Raw genomic sequence first — 19,831 nt, forward strand, 5'->3', positions numbered from 1 at the left:
AACGTTTCGAGAAAAGGTAGGTACTGCCCTTGCGCGCTTCGCTTGGCTCATCTTGGCGGGGGCACTCCCATGCCCCCAGATTATGTACTTACATTCAGATCCCTTTTAATAATTAATTACAATAATTATTATTGTAATAGATTTAGAATAAAATGAAACTTAAATAAAATATAGAAAAGACTGAACAACATTACAATGTTTTTTTAGCCGTAGCGCCATTAAAAAGTGTTAAAAGGGCCCATTCACGGCAGGACTGCACGGCAGTCCTGCAGCGAATGGGCCTCACTGATTGTTTCCTTATTCATTGGTTCACACTCGGTGTTTCCAGCCGGCAACCCTTGGGCCCTCTAAAAGGGCCCATTCACTGCAGGACTGCCGTGCAGGTGCCTCTTAACTAACAGCTGTCAAAAGGTTGTCACTTGTCAGTGATTTCTTATGTCAAATCTTTAATGTCAATTTTGTGAAGCAAAATTCCGGCTACTTTTTCGTTGATTGTGAATTTGAATTTCTCATTGATTTCATCTTTCAAGCTGATCGTGGTTATTTCTTATTTGAGTAAAAGCAGTTTGTGTGCTGATTGAAAATACCTACTCATTGATACTGCATTTTTGAGCTGACTGCCATGGCTGAAAATAAAGAAGTGGAGGTAATTATATTCTTTGTTTTAAAACTATCGAATTATTGTTTGTTAATTTAGATAGTGTATTTACTGACTGACTTCTAAATCAATATTAAAATGACGAATGAATATTGTAATATCTATTCTTTTGTTTGTAGGAACAAGTTAAGAAACTGAAGAGATTGCTTGAAGGCTGGCGTATGGCTCTTCTGCCGTTGAAGTCTGTCTTTATTTGGGAACAACAATGGCATCCCCTGGCTATCGTCATTTCTCTCACTATATTATACTTTATCATTTGGTTGATGGACCTCAGTACCATCGCAACATTTGCAACTTTTGGTCTTTTATTGAACTTTGTTGATTTCATTGTCCCAATCATTTGCAACACCATATACAGCCCCAACTCATGGACCGGTCAAAAGGAAAAAATGTTTGAAGAACTCTGTCGAGATATTGTTGTTTCCTACAATGGAGTTGTACGGAAAATTTATTCATTTTATTCCCTGAGAGACAGCAGTCCTATAATGGTAATTATATGTAACTGGCATACAGATTTTGGATAATTTTTTTTTCAGTATCTCTCTCCTTATTGTGTATGGTTGTTTTAATTTTAAAATGTTTTCTTTTCAGTATTATGTGATGTCAATCAGCATGCTGTTAACCACAGCCTGGCTGGCGTCATCAATAAACAACATTTTCCTTCTGTACATTTTAACATCTATGGTGATGCTGTGGCCTGGTATCCAGCACAAGGGATATCTCAATTTTATGTTATCTTATGTAACTAAATCACAGAAAAAGTCTGATTAGAGGCTTCTGTATCAGTTTTGCCTAGATATGTTTGTAATGGCAATATGGCATCAATGTTTGAGTAACAAGTACAAGTAGTTGCTGTTTTGATACATGTTTTTGCACTTTGAAATGTTTTTATACTTCTCTGAGATAAAACATGCTAAAATAAGCTTTATTGTTTAAATAAGTTACATTATTGTTAGCCATAAATGTATGTTATGAAGTTAAGATATGGAATTTGTTTTATGTAGATGACCGTTGTAGTTTGGTGATAGCTGTGTATAGTGATTTATTATCTGGTCATTATAAGGTTTAACTGGAGGATATTGTGAGCTTTAATTCTTTTATTTTGTTTAAATAAAGAGATATTATTAGAAAGTTGTCTTTTTCTGCTTCTCTTGTTATACTTACTACATTTTGTTTTAGTGCCAGAAAATAGTAGCTTGATTTACTAAAAAATAAAACATTGTATACACTATATATTTAATTCCACTGAATTAAAAAAATGAAACATAAATAAGCAATAATATTTTTAATGTCGTAAATTACTTACATCGATTATATCGGTACAAAATGTTTAAAACATGGCCTACAATTTTACTAAGGCATATCAGAAAATCCTCTTGGTTCAGGATCGTGTTCACAATCTGAAAATGATAATTTCACATTTAAAACTTGCTTCACTTACATCATTTTTCTTCAAGTTAATATTATGGATACAATGTTATCGTTTTAGTGGAGTGAATATTTGAGTTGTTACGTGCTAAGTGTCTACTGTGAAACCAGCTTTAACTTTTGCTCGTTTGGCTTCCGTGACTATCGGAGTGGGGTGTGCGTCTGCCTCAACTAAGTGATTGTGTGACTTACTCTCGGGGGGCGCGCTCGCTTGTAATATCTCCTCCGTCACTACACTGGTTTTGAACCTACTTCCGGCAACATGAGTGATGTTGCTCTTCTGCGCCACGCTATCGCTGTACCTTCTGCTTCCGTTGTTGAGGATTTCGTCCTTACATTTGATATCTCTGCTCAGATTTAGCGAGACTATATTGCTAGTGAAATGCAGACAATCCTTTGTACACTTGTTTTTGTCGGTTTCGACGTTGTAGTTTTTGCTGCTGGTCGGCATGTCTTTGTAGAAGTTTTCTTTCGTCTCGTGGTAGCTGAGACCGTACAAGTGTAGCGGGGGATCGGCGGTCGCACTGGCCGAGGCCGCCTCTACTTCTAGTGTTAGGTCATTCTTAATAAGCTTCATGGGGGAACTACTTGCGTCTACGGAAAGCGTCTCTTCTTCGTCTTCTTCGCCCGCGCTCTGAAAGAATAGACAATATGATTGCTGCTATGTATACTATCAAATTGTATTTAGCTAAAACGAAAGTTGGTTTTGTTTTGCCTTGTGTTTGCGATTACATTGTTTTAGTGGTGATTTTGCTGGAATTTGGTATAGATATATTTTGAGTCCCGGGAAAGTACGTATAGGATACTTTTTATCAAGAAAAAATGAACGGTTTCCGCGCGTCAAACGAATTTTGGCGCAACGGAATTGCGGGCGGCATCTAGTTATAAATGAATTCAAAATATTTTTGTCATTTTATATATGAAGGTTTGGGGCTCGATTTGCCGTTAATAGTTACCAGCAGGTCGTGGTCGGTGAGCGAGCCGGCGGTGGCCTCGTTGCTGTGTCCGGCGGCGGGGTCGGACGCCACTGACGCCGGCGTCGCGCGCCCGCTAGTAGTACACGAACCTTAAAACACATCAACACATCCATTTAAAGTATTAAGTATATTGTATTTTACATAATATCATAATATATTGTTTATATGAGGGTTTTTGTGCGTAATTACCACTCGATCCTGGTTATGTCAAGTCATAGTTTAGCAACTTATTTTTAAATTAAGTATTACTTTCACTTGGTAAACTAACGGTGTAGGTCGACCTTAGTTTCGAGCCTTTATCTAAGCAGTAGATATTCAGACAATAAAGTTTAGTACTGTACTGAACAAAAATGCTTAAGTCAATGTATTTCTAAAATTATCGACACCAACAATTACCTGGCCTTATGACACTACGATGTTGCCACTTTTTAATTTCTTCACTTTCTTAACAGACTGTACTTAGTTAAGCTTGTCTAACAGGATTTGAAAAAGTCTTTTCAAAAAGATATATAACGTGATAGTAAAATGCAATCCCTGACAACATTCAACAATCAACACGAAGAAAACATAGAAGATTTCGTTTATTGGTTTGTTTTGTTAAAACCTTTCTAAATAAGTCCATGCATGAAAGTCACATATCGTGCAGTGGTTTGTGAGATCATGCGCAAATCAAAGACGATCATTTTAACAGAACTATTGGCACAGAAGAGCTGCATACAGCATAGAGAATAGAGATAGCTGCGCAACAAGTCGTGACAGAGACTTAAAGATTGATCTGGGTCATTTGTCAAGTTGTATTCGATAATTTCGGCAGGGTGTTAGAAATCAGAACTGATTTGACATAAAAGCGAAGTTAAATCCTATAACATTTTAATGTATAGCTTCGTTGTCGAAATTATCTAATTCTACTTGGCGAAGTACGTTGCGCAACTACTTATAACATTGTTAAGAAAGAGATTGCTTGTATTATGTTAAGTTTATTTTATGATTTTCTCATAGAATTCAATTTGGGTATGTAAATTTCAGTGAAATCTTAGTTGATGGTCGATTGCGGGCATTTGTGGGTTTGGCTTGGTGAAAGATGTGTTCGATATAATGGAAGGCAGGTTTTACACAGGTGCCATCTTATCCGATGTGCCTACTAGGTACATGGGCTATGTACATAACAGATGGTTGTGTAAATATTAATTGTGTAACAATATCTAGGCCGTGTAATCCAGGTGGTGTAGGAATTTCTAGGTTCTATAGACATTGCCGAGTAAGTATATCCAAATCCGGCATCTCTAGGACAGTCAAAGGAGAATGGCTCTTATCACGTATGGGCTAAGGTTCTATAGACATTAGACATTGTCGTGTAGGTCCGAATCCGGCATCTCTAGGAGAGGGTGTCAAAGGAAAATGGGTCTTATGATCTTATCACGTATGGGCTAGAGGCCATACCTGCGGTCGGGTGTTCCAGCGCGCTGGGCCCGTCCTCCCAGCCCTTGCCCGCCATAGCTCTACTCCAATTGCTACTGGAATCCATAATGTTAAATGCAAATCTCCCCAAAAGAGGTCAAAAGTTCCACTAGACGCTTTATTAGATTATGTCCCAAATTCTCCAACGACTGTTAAAGTCAACGCTCGAATTAGTATCATGTTACCTCTTTCGTTTTTTATGTGAATGAAAGAGAAGACATGACATTTTAACAAGCTGTTAAAATGTCATGTCTTCTCTAGGAGCTATATTTATTTATTAAAGTTATAACGGGTTACCCAAAAAAAAAATTGGTCGGAGAACTTTTTCAGCATCGATTTTTTTATGAAAATAAAAGATGTCAATAAGAGTAGGGAACTTAAAACCTCATGTAATCCGTATTTAAAAATTTTGAAAAATTAATAATATAACAACAAAATGGCTCCAGTAATCAGGTCGGGCCCCTTTGTGAATGTCAGCATCATGAGTGTATGAAGAAAACACATGTTAAATACAAAGCTTTAAAACCAGAAAACCCTGATCGAATTGAGATAATAATGAATACCCAAAGCCCGTAATCCGTATTCTAAAAATCTATCCTCCCAGAGACAAAACAAAGTAATATATACTTTAGGGTGTGTATGAGTCTCTTGTAAAGTTTATTTTGAAAGTAGCTTTTTGTATGAGAAAATTCATGACGTTGAGGCTTTTGTCACAGAAACATAGAAGTCGTTGTGTTACACCCTGTGAAGATTTATGCAACGAATAATTTAAATGTTGTCTATCTGTATTGCCGATTTACAAGAGCATTCATATGAAAAAACTTCGATCAAGGATTTTTAATTTAGAAAATTGCACTCAACAATGAGGACGAGCGGCGCGGTCGTGTTGTTGAAATATTATTTTAAACATTAATAAAAAATTAAGCTTTATTTGAATTTTAAAAAGTATAAATCAGGGTAACTTCGGATACAAGGTAAGTTCAGGAAAATGAAGTTAACGATCATCGATGAGTGTTTTGTTAGCTTGGCGTGAAGTCACTGATAAATAATAATAATAATTCTTTATTTTTCCTCACAAACAATCTTAAGGGCTAGATAACATTTTTAATCGGCATAGTATATTCATAGGTGAGGAGCTGAGGGGCTAAAATGGCCACATTTAGCAATTCCTCTCAATCAATTCAGCAAATGAATTGTCAAAACTGTCAAACTGATAAATGTCAAATCAGTACAAAAATACAGAAATGAATTGCAAGCAGAGTTGCATTTTGCGATTTTAGAAAAATGAATCATATTATGCTGCATATCATGATTCTTCAAAGCGACCATTTTAGCCCCGCTGGTGTTTGTGTTTAGCGTTAACTTGAATTATCCGGTCTTACCCTATATCTGAACTTACCCTGATTAAGCCTACATTTAATCTTCATCCATACTTCAAAAAATAGTCAAAGAACCCAATATCAAAACCACACAAATATTTAACATTATTTCTTTCAAAATATTTGAACAACACGACGCAAACAACTACACAGCCATGGGCATGCAGTGTGAGTGGTCACGCGCGTACCTGTCGGACAGGTTGATCTTGTCAGGGGCGTAGTTAGAGTTGGGGGAGGAGGGGCCGTCGGACGATAGGCCGCTGGGCAGCTCGCCAGATGAGGACATCAGCGACGAGGGACCACTCCAGCCCATACCTGAAATTTCAAGGTAACAGTTTAAGGCTTAAGCTTTTATTATTATTTGGACATTGTGGAGTTAACAAAATCAATTATGCACTTTTTCTCAATAAGCTACTGCGAACGTTGACGTAGCAAGTTTTCAACGTTTTGTCTGGACAGTTTTAAGAGCATTAAGAAACCTTGCTTTTGCGATAATTGTATTTCGTCAACTACTTATTACTGTCCTTGCCCAGTCACGGCCGCGGACAAGGACTGATGTGATAATTTAAAATACAAGTATCTAGAATGATAGAGAGGGGAGCCTGTCTTACAGCCAGAGATATGCTGGGGTGGAAACGTTATGTCTTGAAGCGGCTTACCCTTCCATAAGTTTTTTATAAGCCATTACTGGGCAAATGTATTCCCTAAAATCTAAATATGTATATAAAATAATAAATATTTTTTTTTTCATATCTGAATAACTTTCAAACAAATATTTAAGAAAGTCTACATGGTGCCTACCACCTGTTCGGGAACTAACCCGGCGAGAAGAACCGGCATAAGGTAACTTAAACAAGGTTCCTTTAAGATATCAGTTCAAAACGCTCACTGCCAGTTGGCGAGGGCTGCTTGTGGGGCGGCGTAGCTGCGGGCGTGAGCAGCACGGGCGCGGCCGTCACGCGCTCCAGCCAGCCGTCCAGCTGCCGCAGCGACAGCGCGTTGTGCAGCGTCTCCAGCGGACGCACCGCCGGCACGCCGCCGAACCCGTCCAGACCGGCTGCAAGTATGCCACTGTTAGTGCTCTTGTATATTTATTTTGGACTTACGAAAAAAAATAATGCAAGCCATTTGGCATTTTTTGGGATACGTACGCAGAGGAGCGAGTTTCTTTTCAAATTTTTTTGAAAAAAATTTCAAACCGTAATTTCACAATACTAAAAATGCTTTTGAAAGTATTATGACGTAATAATTTTTAAGTTATAAAACAGTTAAAATACAATTTAACCAGGGGCCATTGAAATGACGTTGTTAGAACAGGACGCGGCATTCTTGTTAAATTGTTTGAGTCTCAAAACAGTTTCGTGGTACAGCCCCTGAGCCGGTCCATTGCCGGACAACGGCTTTCCCTTAATAAAACAAAATATAATAATTATTATTTTTAAGCGACAGTTAAATTGGGTATACTCACAGTCAGCCGCAGCAGCGCTGGGTATCATCACGCGGAGGTTGGGCGCGGAGCTCGACCCGGAGATGACGGCGGTGCTGAAGAGCGCCGCGCCCGCCCGCCCCCGTCCGCCCAGCCCCAGCATGCGCAGGTAGCTCATCTGGCCGGCGATGCTGTGCCGCTGCCGCCGCCCTGCGCCGCGCACTTACAGCCCGAGCCCCGCCCAACAGCGGCGCAAGGGAGTTACGGGGGAGTGGGGGATAGTGAAACCACGAGTGAAAATATTGTAAACAATAATATGTTGAATCAATTAAAAAAAAGTATTGAATGCAAGTAATTCAAAACAACAAGTTTTACGTTCAATTTTAAGTTTATATAAACAAAAATCGTTTACAAAATATTTTTTCCCGTGGTCCTAACTACGGTATATACATATTATAATACATAAATAGATATGGTGCAAGGGAAGCGCGGACGGCACGCGAAGCGGGGCGCGTCCCCGCGTGCGCACTGGCGTACGTATCGGCGTACGCACTGGCGTACGTACTGGCGTACGTACCGGCGTACACACTAGCGTGCGCGCGCGGGGATCGTGACCGCCCGCGCGCCGCCGCACGCATGCGGTTACGACGGCAGAGCGACGCACACACACACGATATCGCCGGCCAGCTGAGCCCCGGCGTCCTATACACTCCAAATACACGTCAACACAACAGGCCGTTAGCGTGCCAGAGTTATGACAGGGAGGGGATGTACACGGGACTATGATCTGATTGAATCGGTGTAAGTTAGGTGAATTTATTCACTAAATCCTGGTTAAGTATCATATTTATCTTTCGTTCAGGGGTAGCCATGATATTTAAACAGGTAGTAATGAGTGACAAACAAGTTTTGACCCCTGTAAATCCCCTTATACAACTGTGGTGTAATTTCAAGCGTTTCGTCCCATACTAATGTTGCGACCGAACATAAAACTTTATTAACTTTATTTTTGTTTAAACTATTTGCTCGGTTACAGGGACGAAACGCCTGTACAGCAGTAGATACTTACTATATGCCTAGGTACTACATGCATGAACATTGAACAAGCTTCATACTTTACGCCCAAAGCTAGTTTCATGAAGCTGCTGTCCTTAAATATATAAGACATGAAGGCTAAGAGTCGAGTAAGAAACAAACAATTTCCATACAACATCAACTTCTTAATTTTTCAATTCTTATAAAATGTTTAATTCATAAGAATGATTTAATTTACAACTTTTTATTAGGACAGTCTTTAAATTAAGTAACAGTTTTAGATACATTAAATAGTAGATAAAAAAATATTTAAAACGATATAACAATCAACCCATACCAATAACCTTTTTTTAAAAAAGTCATGAAAATTACCAACGTATTTCTTAACGAACATAATATAAGCACCAGGTTGCCAAGACATATAAAAACCAATTTTTCTCACAACCAATGATAGGAGATAACTAAATAAACATAATAAATATAGGAAGATAATGGTAATTCTATGGTTTATAGTTATCTATGGACAATGCTATGTCAATCATGTTAACATAAAATATAGGATTGTGAAAATCAATAATTTAGTAAGTACGCAAATAAAAAAAAATCTTTCGGATATTTCAAACGCAAACTCACCTATTTATATTATATATATGTTTTTAAACCAATGCCAATGAGATTTTTGAATATTATGACAATTAACATAAGTTTTAACATGATTATAATATATCATAACATCGGATATCCCCAAAATATCCGTCATTGATTTTAGAAAACCTTTATAATATTAATTAAAAATAGATTTGACAAAACTTCATATTTCAAAGTATTAATGCTGATGCTTCAATTTAATAGCGTGCGTATACGCACTACGTACACAACAGCGTGTATGTTAGTTGGAAACTAAAACTTGCAAAATTATATGTATACAGTGAAATGCATTTTCCATCATACTCAGCACTAAACTCTCAAGGCATTCAATATGTTTTGCTAAGCGTTCACAGCTTTATATATATAATAATTTTAAAATGACAAAAATAAAGTCAATATATAAAAGTTCAAGACGATATCTGTAGCTAGTGGATTTGTATTCATAAATTCCGAAGTTAACAAGAAACGGACGGCAAAGTATCCCTCATATTTTGCCGTCCGTTTCTTGTTACCTTGTAGATATCAGGGGACACACAATAGTTACATGACCTTTATATTTTCGGAAGTATCATAGTAAGATTTTAAATTATTATTATACAATCTCTCATGACTTAACTGTCTCTGGCCTCAACTTACTTTCACATTCAAAAGGCTGAGAGAACAAAATTAATGAAACTACTATTTACGTCACCAAAATCATCAAACCATTGTGAACGCTTAGCAAACTTTAGTGCCCTATCGGCATACTTACCATTATCGTGCCCTTTGTGTTGATCGTAACTGCGCGCGCGCGGCGCCGGCTCGTCACACTCTTTAGCCTCTTTCTCTTCACTCTGAAATATTTCCATTTATCTTTGATGCAAATGTGCTGTTATTGTCTATGGTTCGAGTTTTGCGGAGAATGTGAAAGAGTGATGTTGTGTTTTTATATTATTTTCCTAAAATTGTGTTATCTGGGTTTTTAATGTGTAATATTGGTGGGATATTAAACATTAGACATTCGTTATCGTGCACAAGTGTGGGAAAGTGATGTAAAAACCAGAAACGTGCTCTTTTGTGTTCCCTCCAAAACTCCATCGAAAGTTTCAGTAAAGCGTCTACCACTTTACTGAATCGACCGACTTGACTTCTTGACTGTATTGACTTTATACTTTGACTAGACTTTAGACCTGACTGACCTGACGATAATATAGAAAAAAATGTATTTAAGAATATTGTTTTCCCGCCATAATATTATACTCGACACTGGCCATGGCTATAGCCGAAGTGCCGTTGTAAGAAGAAAAAAAAATAATGAAATAATTTAAGGATTGTTAAATATAAAAGAGCTGGCTTCGGCCTTCACTATCATTCATTAAATAGAGCAAACATAGAAATGGTTGTATGGGCAACGCTCCCTTTGCCTGTCCCGACTGGGACGAATTAAAAAAAAATGTCTATGGTTCATACAGTCGACACTTATGCTTTTTTACAATCGTATATAAGTCGTTAAGGGTGTTCCATGCGAGTTTTTATCACTCACCATAAAGTAGATCGGTATCATTTGTATGGCATTAAAACCACGCTCCTTGTGGCAAACGCACACAAAATATTGAAATGTCTGTTTGAATAAGATGGCCTATGCTCAATATCAGTATATTATCATTTTGTCTATGGTTGTAGTCTGTAAAATGCACTTAACGCGACCACATTACTTAGGTCCGCCATCTGCCTAGGAACCAACTTCTCTGATAGTACAGTGTATAATATTGTCTATGGTCTATACTCGCCTGCGTCCGCTCCCGCTCGTGTTCCCGCTCGGTGGGCGTGTGCGAGCGCGCACGCAACTCGGCGTTGAGCCGCGCCGCCAACGCCGACGCCTCGTGCCCGCTTACCGTGTGGTGCAGATTGCTATAACGTCAACATTAGAATTAAATTACATACATACGCGTCGAATTGATAACCTCCTTTTTTTGAAGTCAGTTAAAAATATGACCGAACAGAAGTATATAACACAAAAAAGAAACTAAAGTTTAAACATGTTAAGTTAGAAGAAAAGAATAAATAAAAGAGAATAGCTAGAATAACAAGAAAAAGATAGCAGATACAAAAACACATTAGTCTTGGGGACAAAATGTTAGTACTTATAATAATACACATAACTGTCAAAAATAAGTCATGGAGTCGGGACAATGGACGAACTGACCAGACAATTATGTATTGCTAAATCTACATACTCACCAAATAGGGATAGGGTCCGAAGGACGGAGCTTAGATTTTGATAACCTTCTTGGTGAAAACGTGTTGTCTAGCTCATCTAGAATATCCTGCAATGGAATAAGTTTTCTCAAATAAAATTGTCCTAAAGTAATTCCAGTCTCAAAGGCTCATTCGGACTATTCTTTTACCGGCTGTAGGGTTTCTTGGCTTGCCATTTGGTCGTCCTCGACTTCTTCTGCTATACACTTTACTTCATCTGAGGGACTCTGAAAATATATATAGAAACTTGATAGTTTTCAAGTAAATGGTTCTTAACATCTTAAAGTGGCTCACCACTTTAAAATGTTACATATTAAAATTTTAGCCGTCTCTATATAATCTATACTAATATTATAATTGGGAAGAGTTTGTTTGTTTGTTTGTTTGATCGCGCTAATCTCAGGAACTACTGGTCCGATTTAAAAAATTCTTTCAGTGTTAGATAGCCTATTTATCGAGGAAGGCTATAGGCTATATTTTATCGCGTTAAGACTAACAGGAGCTAAGAAATAGAGGAAAGTGTGAAAAAAACGGGAGAAATTATTTAAAATGGCTTATTTGAACGCGCTAATCTCAGGAACTACTGGTCCGATTTAAAAAGTTCTTTCAATGTTAGATAGTCCATTTATCTACAAAGACTATTGGTTATATTTAATCACGCTAAGACTAATTTAAGCGAAGAAATAGAGGAAAATGTGGAAAAAATGGGGAAAATTATTTGAAAGGGCTCATTTGAACGCGCTAATCTCAGGAACTACTGGGCCGGTTTAAAAAATTCTTTCAGTGTTAGATAGCCCATACCAACTGTAGCGTCCTTGATTAACTACTACTCCTTTTACTTGATAAATGAAACGATAGACTTGATATACCGTTACTTGATTTATTGATATACTTGATGATCAAATGACCCGTGTGTGCGAGCACGCGCGATCGCCTTGATTGATCGATGCGAACTGATTTTAATAAAATAATTAACTAATTACGCGAGCGCGTCCTAAACGCTGACTCCTTAAAACCCTAAAACTGCTTGATGTACGATATGGATCGTACATGCTCCCACACCGAAAAGTAGAGAAGTTAGTAGTGATGAGATGATACAAGGTGATTCCATTTTGTCCTTAACCTACACTTGTTAGTAAGTAAAGTACAAATAAAAATTCATGATTTACAAAGAATTAAACTTAACTCTATCGTCACCGATTACGTATACAGAACGAAAGGTCGGTGACGTGCCTTTGTTTTGCTTAGGTACGTTAGAACACGACACCCGTTTAAAGTCTTGCACTTGTTTGCACGGATCACTATAACCTGGGTTAATATAGCCTATATGACGCGAAACCTTTTTAACACACTTGTCACTCTCACTGCACACACACTGATTGTCAATCACCGCTGTGGAGGAGGAGGGCGGCAGCCGCCTCGCCACCTCCGGGGTGGGCGGCGCCGCCCGCCCTGCGCGCTGCTCCACCTGCTCCACCGCCGCCCGCGCCGACCGCCGGCGCCGGAACCTGCGCGCTCCCCAGACACCTGCTCCAACAGACACCTGCTCCAACAGCAGCCACGATAACGATGACGTACGTCGCCGTATAGTGATGAATGTCGTGGCTGCTGACGCTGTCGTACAGCGGCACGGTCTGCTTTATCTCCTCTATCTGCTTCTGCAGATGTGTCAGCTGCCTTGAATGTTCGCTGACGTCCTCGTCCCCTGCGCTAATAGTGCCGTTGCTCGGTACCGATATGTTGAAAAGATAGTTGATCGGCGACAGCTTTGGGGCAGTAACATCTGCCTTGATGTGCAGATCACTCACCTCCTGTTTGTGAGTGTACACGGTAAAGTCCTTGAACTTCAGAAGACAACCTTGATTTGTCGTCAATAAGCCAGCTTGAAACAGCTGTAGCGATGAAACTTGATCGTTACAGAGTACTTTAACATTCTGCTCTTGACAATAAAAGTAAAAGTACGTGTTGACTTGATGTAGCTCATGCCACTGTGATCGGCATGGCTCGTGATAGATCCTGCATCTCCCGGAGGCTGCATCCTTTTCGCAAAGGCTCTCGTCATCCTTCAGGGAGTACACTGGTGACCTGCTCCTACATAATAGAGTGCCTGACTCCTGCTGCAGACACGTTTTTAGGTCACTTTCAGTAATAGGCAACAGAGCGTCCTTTTGAAGGTTAATCGCTAGGTAACTTGATACGGGTTTAATATTAATCATGATGCTATTATTTACTAAACGTGGTACGGCAATGATTTTATGAATTTCAAAACTGTCACGGTGAACTAGAGGTATTTTTGTTTCAAACAGTAAGTAATTTGTCGACATTCTAGCTTTAATTTTTAATAGATGATAGATATTAGGTAAGCTTATATTCTCAAAAGGTACACATAAGTCTTTAGATATTTTTCCTGATATAGTATTTAATTCTTGTCGAAGTTGGTCTGGTGTCAATAGGTGTAAACTGAGCTGTCCGTTGTATATATTAGTCATAGTGTCTAATAGGGTATTCTGCATTTCTTTTAAATGATTAAGTAAATTGCTGGCGACTATTGCGGAAAGTATAAAATCATTATTTTCTAAGTTTTCCTTCTTAGCGGCGTTCAACTGTTGTTCCACCTGATTTAAACGTAGATTGATAATCTTGTGCTGCTTGTTCATGATATCCTCTGTACGTTTCAACAGATTAAATTCGGCTTCAACGACGGAGGTCTGATTCTTCCAGAGAACGGCGAGATGATCTTGATTCTTCTTGATAAGCTCAATATCTTGTTCATATTTTTCAGCGAAATTACTATCCAGAATTCCGAATAAGGAATTTGCTATATTACCGACTCCGTTTATCAGTCCTCGTCGCGTGCGCGAAGTTTGCTTGCTCATCATAACATTGTTATAGTGACTTAATTGTTCGTAGCCGTGACGTAGTTGTAACATGATCGCTGCACATTGTGAATGGTCTTGTTTACTATCACATATGTTTTGTAAATAATCTAAGTACTTGCTAGCTGTTAATGAGCCCTCCCAGTAGGGACTCATGTCATAGTAGACGACTAGGCGCCACTCGTCCATGATGAGAGCCATGTTTGTCACCTTGTCGAAGTATAAACTTTGATTTTGTAGCGGTGTAACATTAAATGAACCTTCTGAGCTTGATATAAAGGTCATAATAAACAATAAAATTGTAAATACTAATTTAGAAAAGCTGTAATTATTATTTCTCTTGATAGGTTTAGTAACGTGATATACTTGCTTTACATCATCGTCCGGATTCTTGATATTTTCATCTGACTGTTCTTGATTAACAGGCAATATGGACAGTTTCACTATGGGGCGTTTCATGATGCCGCTTTTTGTTTTTAGCGTAACAACCCTCACAAAACCGTCGCTTCCGGGATGTAGCTCCAGGACGCGGCCCAGTGGCCACCTTCCGGCCGGCAAATTGCTATCTTGTATGAGCACTATGTCGTTGACCTTGATGTTCTCTTGCGGTAGTCTCCACTTGCTGCGGACTGCAAGCTGCGTTAGATATTCTTGTCGCCATTTCTTCCAGATATCCTCGAATAATTTTTGTGTATGATGCCAACGAGTACGTAAATCTGTTTCGGTGTCGAAAAATGCGAGATGAGGACCGCTAGTTAAAAAATGTGATGGTGTTAGGCAATTTAAGTCGTCGGGGTCTTCGGTCATAGCACATAAAGGTCTCTGATTGATGCAGGCTTCGAGCTGAGAGAGCAATGTAGAGTACTCCTCAAAGGTAAGACGTTGTTCGCCTATCACCCGCTTCATGTGATATTTTAGACTTTTGACCGAAGCTTCCCACAGTCCACCTGCTGACGGCCAAGAGGGGGCATTGAAATGCCACTTGATACCCATGCGCGTCACTTCGTCGATGAATTCTGTGTTTTCGAATTTACATAAAATTTGCTGATATTCTTCCTGCAGAACCTTGTTTGCTCCGATGAAAGTTGTACCTTGATCGCTATACATATTTTTCGGCACTCCTCGCCTGGCTGACATTCGACGCAAAGCTGCTAAAAATGCTGACGTCGTCAAATCCGAAACCAGCTCCAAATGTATGGCTTTTGTTACCATACAGACGAACACAGCAACGTAGCCCTTTGTTGTTAGAATACCTCGGCCCTTGTTGGCCTTAACAAACACGTGGCCTGTGTTGTCCACCCCTGTATGGTAGAATGGCCGCGACGGATTCACCCTTGATGTCGGTAAATCTCCCATGATTTGATAGTGCTGGCTGGGACTGTGCTTTCTGCACTTAACACATTGATAAATGCGCTTCTTTGTAGCCTTGAGTCCCCCTACCAACCAGTACTTTTGTCGAATGATCCCCGAAGTGAGTTTAGCGCCACCGTGGAAGGTAAGTTCATGACACTGATCTATTATTAACTCAGACAAGCGACTACCTTTTGGGATGATAATTGGATGTTTCATGTCTAAGTTAATGTTTGCATGTTTTAAACGACCTCCAACTCTTAAAACTTGATCCTGATCTAATATAGGGTTGAGCATGCAAATCTTGCTTTTTGATGCTACGCTTTTCCCTTTCTTTAATGCTTCTATTTCTTCGCTAAAATATTCTTGCTGACACTGCTTAATAATTTTTATATTTGCTTGCTTTATTTCACTTATTGTTAAGTATTTATTTACAATTTGTTTCTTGCTTATAAATCTATATATCCATGCTAAAATTCTCGCAATCTTGCTTAGCGAGCTATATTTCTGCAGTAATATTTTTATTATATTTTCTTGTTGATTTTGAGTTACCGATGCAACTACTTTTTTAGTTTTTCTCACTTCTTGATCCGTGATAAATGTTTTTTGAATATGTGATAAATTTTCAGTTTTCAGCCAAGTCGGCCCTTTAAACCAAAGTTCATGATCTTTTAACTGGGATGCTGACAAACCGCGACTAGCGCTATCAGCTGGGTTTTCCTCTGACTTGACGTAATTCCAGCTGCTGGGCGGCACCACGTCGACAATCTGCTTAACTCTATTGGCCACGAATGGCTTCCAGCGTTCCGGTACACCATTGATCCATCCTAATACTACCATAGAATCGACCCAGCAGTAAGTATTAATTTGATATGTTTCCAGGCAACTCTTGATTTTTGATAATAGTTTAATAAGTAATAGAGCACCGCATAACTCTAGTTTAGGTAAAGTAAGTTTATTATTTACAGGTACCAGTCTTGATTTTCCTGCTATCATGGTTACCGACGTCTGGCCGTGTGTGTTTACCTTGCAATAAACAACACAGGCGTAACATTTTGTTGATGCATCGGAAAAGCCGTGAAGTTCGATGACATTATTTTCTGTTATACCTAACCATCTCGGCATGTAAAAATTACTTATATTTTCTAAATCTATTTTCATGCTTTCCCATTCCTTAATAATATTTTCAGGTAAGGGTTCATCCCATTTTAACTGCAACTGCCACACTTGTTGAAATAATAGTTTTATTTTAGTTGAAATGGGAGAAAGCCAACCTAATGGATCGAATAATTTTGATATATTCGAAAGTAAAATACGTTTTGTGGGAATTTTGGTCTTAAAGTCTAATTTTGATGTGAATGTAAATTGATCTTGCTGTGGATTCCAACTAAGGCCCAATGTTTTGGATGACTCAGTATTTTTAAAATCATAATTTAATTGATCATTATTGCTGTTATTACTTGTAGGAATTATATCTTGATTATTTGCCTTCCATTTACGTAGATTAAATCCTCCGGACTTTAAAATCGCTACTATATCTTGTATCAAACGCTTTGCTGATTCGACAGAATGACTTCCGTATACGAGATCGTCCATGTAAAAAGCTGACTCAATCACCTTTGGAGCAGAACTGTCTTGATAATTCTGTCTCTCGTCTTGAGCTAAACGTCGGAGAGTCATCATCGCCAGAAACGGCGCGGCCTTGGTGCCGTACGTCACTGTCGTCAGCTGAAAAATGCTTAACTCGTCAAAAAATGAATCTCGCCAAAAAATTTTTTGATATTTTTGGTCATCCGGATGTAACCATACTACTCTAAACATTTTCTCCACATCAGATGTAAAACCGAATCTGAATTGTCTCCACTTGATAAGAAGACTCTGCAGATCTTGTTGTAAATTTGGACCTCTTTCCATTAAATCATTCAGGCTCAAACCAGTCGAAGAAGGCGAAGAAGCATTAAAAACAACTCTTAATTTAGTTGTAGTTGATTCATTCCGAATAACACAATGATGCGGTAAGTAGTAATCTGATGACTCGGAGTTATTCGAGTGTATCATATTGTGTCCTAATTGTTTGTATTCATTGATAAATAATTTATATTCTTGTGCTATATTTAGATTTTTATTAAATTTACGTTCTAACTGTTTAAACTGTGCAATAGCTTTTGATTTTGACTGGCCTAATTTATTTTCTATTTCTTGTTTAAGGGGGAGGCGCACTTGATACTTGCCATCCGCCAGACGAATAGTTGTCTTGTTGTAAAAATCTACGACCTGTTGGTCAGCTAGGGGCATCGAAGATGACTCGGATATATCTTCCGATTGCCAAAATTGACTGATGTCGTTGATATCGTGCACAATTATATTACACTTAAAGCTTCTTTTTACGTAACCGCTCAAAATCCAACCTAAGCGCGTTTTTTGCGCCAAAGGTAGATTTGGTCCGGCCTTATAAATTCCATCCAACAATAAATTGCTAAAAACATCCACTCCAAGGAGAAGGTCTACTGGTCTTCTCACATTGAAGAAAGGATCAGCTAAAGGCAAATTTTCTAATGCGGGCCATTCTGGTTTAGGGAAGCTGTAGGAGGGCAGATTCTTGATTAAAGTATTCATGATATAAGCATCCGTTTCGAATGAGAAGTCTTCTTGATTAGACCTACACTTGATTTTAATAATTCCCTTGCAGTTGTTCTCCTTTTCGCCTATTCCAGTTATGGTTCCCTGGCAATGTTTGCGCGGTAAACCTAAAATATGAGCTACTCTCTCTGATATGAGCGTAGTCTCCGATCCTTGATCTAACAATGCCCTGATATTATGGTAGGTGCCATCCCGAGCCTGAACCCGCACCATGGCTGTTGCCAACAGAATTTCGGGGTCCTTGCCCTCCACGGACACATGAGTGTTACCAACCTCTGGTTTCGAAATTTTCGACTCTGCATTTTTCGGCGTGAATGAACTGTTACAAAATGCATCGTGCAAAATTGAATTATGGTTGCCGTTGCATTCTCGACAACGTGATTCGGAATAACAACCTTTACCTTCATGATCGTAGAGACAATTTTTGCATAAATTCTTGTCAATAATTAATTTTCGCTTCAAATGATTAGGTAGTTCTAGAAATTTTGCGCAATAATATAAGCCATGTCCGCGGTTTGAACAATAATAACAAGCTGTTTTTACCAGATATGCAGGTTTATTGACTCGGTTACTTGATACTTTCGATTGCGAAAAATATGTTGGTTTCTTGTAATTAAAACGATTGTCTGAATTATTAGAGTTATGATTAAAATTATATGTATATTTTGCACTAGGCTTCGCCGTCGGATTTTCTTGTTTTTTCCGTGAAGTCTCTAGCGCTGTAAATTTTGTTTCAAGAAAATCTAGAAATTCCTTTAGACTAGGTAATTCCCTCGGTTGCTTTAATGATGCTACGTACTCGTTGTATGTGTCGGCGTCAAGTTTTTGGCTCAAAATATGTACAAGTAGAGGATCCCACGTACTTATATCTACACCTAGATTTTTTATAGCGTTTAATGATTCCAGTGACGTATCGTGGATTCTCTTGATATGTCCTAACGATGCTTGCTGCGACACTGGAAGGTTCATTAACGTATTGATATGCGACGTAAAAATAAGTTTCCTATTATTATACCTATTATTTAATATCTCCCAGCAGGTGATGTAATTATCTGAGCTAATCTGCAGATGTTGAACTAACCGCTCAGCTTCACCTCGGAGCTTGCCCTTTAAAAATTGCATCTTCTGTGCGCCTGATAGAGATGCGTTGGTGTGGATAGTCTCCGTGAATAAGTCCTTGAATGACGTCCACTGCTGGAAACTGCCGCTAAAAGTAGGCAACTCCATCTGCGGAGTTGACTTCTCCCTATGACACATGGACCTGATTTTCCTATTGATAGACCTCTTGATGTCTTCGTACAATTGTTCGTATTGATAAAATGCTGAATCATATTCCTTATTTTTACCCTCTAGCTCACTATCTATCTCAAGATGTAAAGAATCAATTACCGACCAACGAGATTGTAAAGTTTTCAGTATGTCATCCAGCTCCCATTTATCTAACTCCGTATCTAAGTTAACACTAGTTACCTTTCTCTGTAGAGCCCTGAAGTTGCTCGCTTGCTTCTTGAGCAACTCGTCCGTCCTGCTGTTGACGCCCTGAGCCCTGAAAGTTACCTGATTTTCTCCCTCTTGCACGCCGTCTGGCCTTGCTGCTGGAGACGAGGTGCGCGCGGGTGGCTGCGGCGTCGACGCGCCGCCCAACGGAGTCGCCGGCCGCAGCAGCGATGTAGTCGGCTTGGCGTCCCGTGCTTGATAGTTGACGATGACCGACCGGA

General features: G+C 39.0%; 2 protein-coding genes across 9 annotated transcripts in view; one reads left to right on the plus strand and one right to left on the minus strand.

Annotated features, from left to right (window-relative positions):
* Positions 1–443: 443 nt before the first annotated feature.
* LOC121731643 (ADP-ribosylation factor-like protein 6-interacting protein 1) lies at positions 444–1,783 on the plus strand. The gene is made up of 3 exons (XM_042121189.1): positions 444–646; positions 778–1,146; positions 1,250–1,783. The coding sequence occupies exons 1-3, from the start codon at positions 623–625 to the stop codon at positions 1,427–1,429; spliced, it is 573 nt and encodes a 190-aa protein (XP_041977123.1). The 5' UTR covers positions 444–622; the 3' UTR covers positions 1,430–1,783.
* A 145-nt stretch (positions 1,784–1,928) lies between these two features.
* LOC121732125 (inositol hexakisphosphate and diphosphoinositol-pentakisphosphate kinase) overlaps positions 1,929–19,831 on the minus strand; it is a 47,310-nt gene continuing 29,407 nt past the window's right edge. For 5 of the 8 annotated variants that reach the window (XM_042121928.1, XM_042121930.1, XM_042121925.1 and 2 more), the window contains exons 20-29: positions 11,397–11,474; positions 11,230–11,315; positions 10,779–10,899; positions 9,761–9,842; positions 7,369–7,536; positions 6,790–6,957; positions 6,089–6,215; positions 4,504–4,577; positions 3,043–3,152; positions 2,065–2,720 (exon numbers count right to left, since the gene is read on the minus strand). In XM_042121928.1, coding sequence (XP_041977862.1) covers positions 2,175–2,720; positions 3,043–3,152; positions 4,504–4,577; positions 6,089–6,215; positions 6,790–6,957; positions 7,369–7,536; positions 9,761–9,842; positions 10,779–10,899; positions 11,230–11,315; positions 11,397–11,474 — 1,560 coding nt within the window. In that variant the 3' untranslated portion in view covers positions 2,065–2,174. The other 3 variants (XM_042121929.1, XM_042121926.1, XR_006036327.1) reach the window with 3 other exon arrangements.

Source organism: Aricia agestis, chromosome 11, assembly GCF_905147365.1.
Source record: "Aricia agestis chromosome 11, ilAriAges1.1, whole genome shotgun sequence".
Taxonomy (NCBI): domain Eukaryota; kingdom Metazoa; phylum Arthropoda; class Insecta; order Lepidoptera; family Lycaenidae; genus Aricia; species Aricia agestis.

What these genes read in the sequence shown, in the direction of transcription:
- LOC121731643 (XM_042121189.1), top strand. Translation starts at nt 623, where the DNA reads ATGGCTGAAAATAAAGAAGTGGAG. An exon ending in CTGAAAATAAAGAAGTGGAG is followed by an intron (nt 647 to 777) that starts GTAATTATATTC and finishes TTTTGTTTGTAG; the next exon opens with GAACAAGTTAAGAAACTGAA. An exon ending in GAGACAGCAGTCCTATAATG is followed by an intron (nt 1,147 to 1,249) that starts GTAATTATATGT and finishes TTTTCTTTTCAG; the next exon opens with TATTATGTGATGTCAATCAG.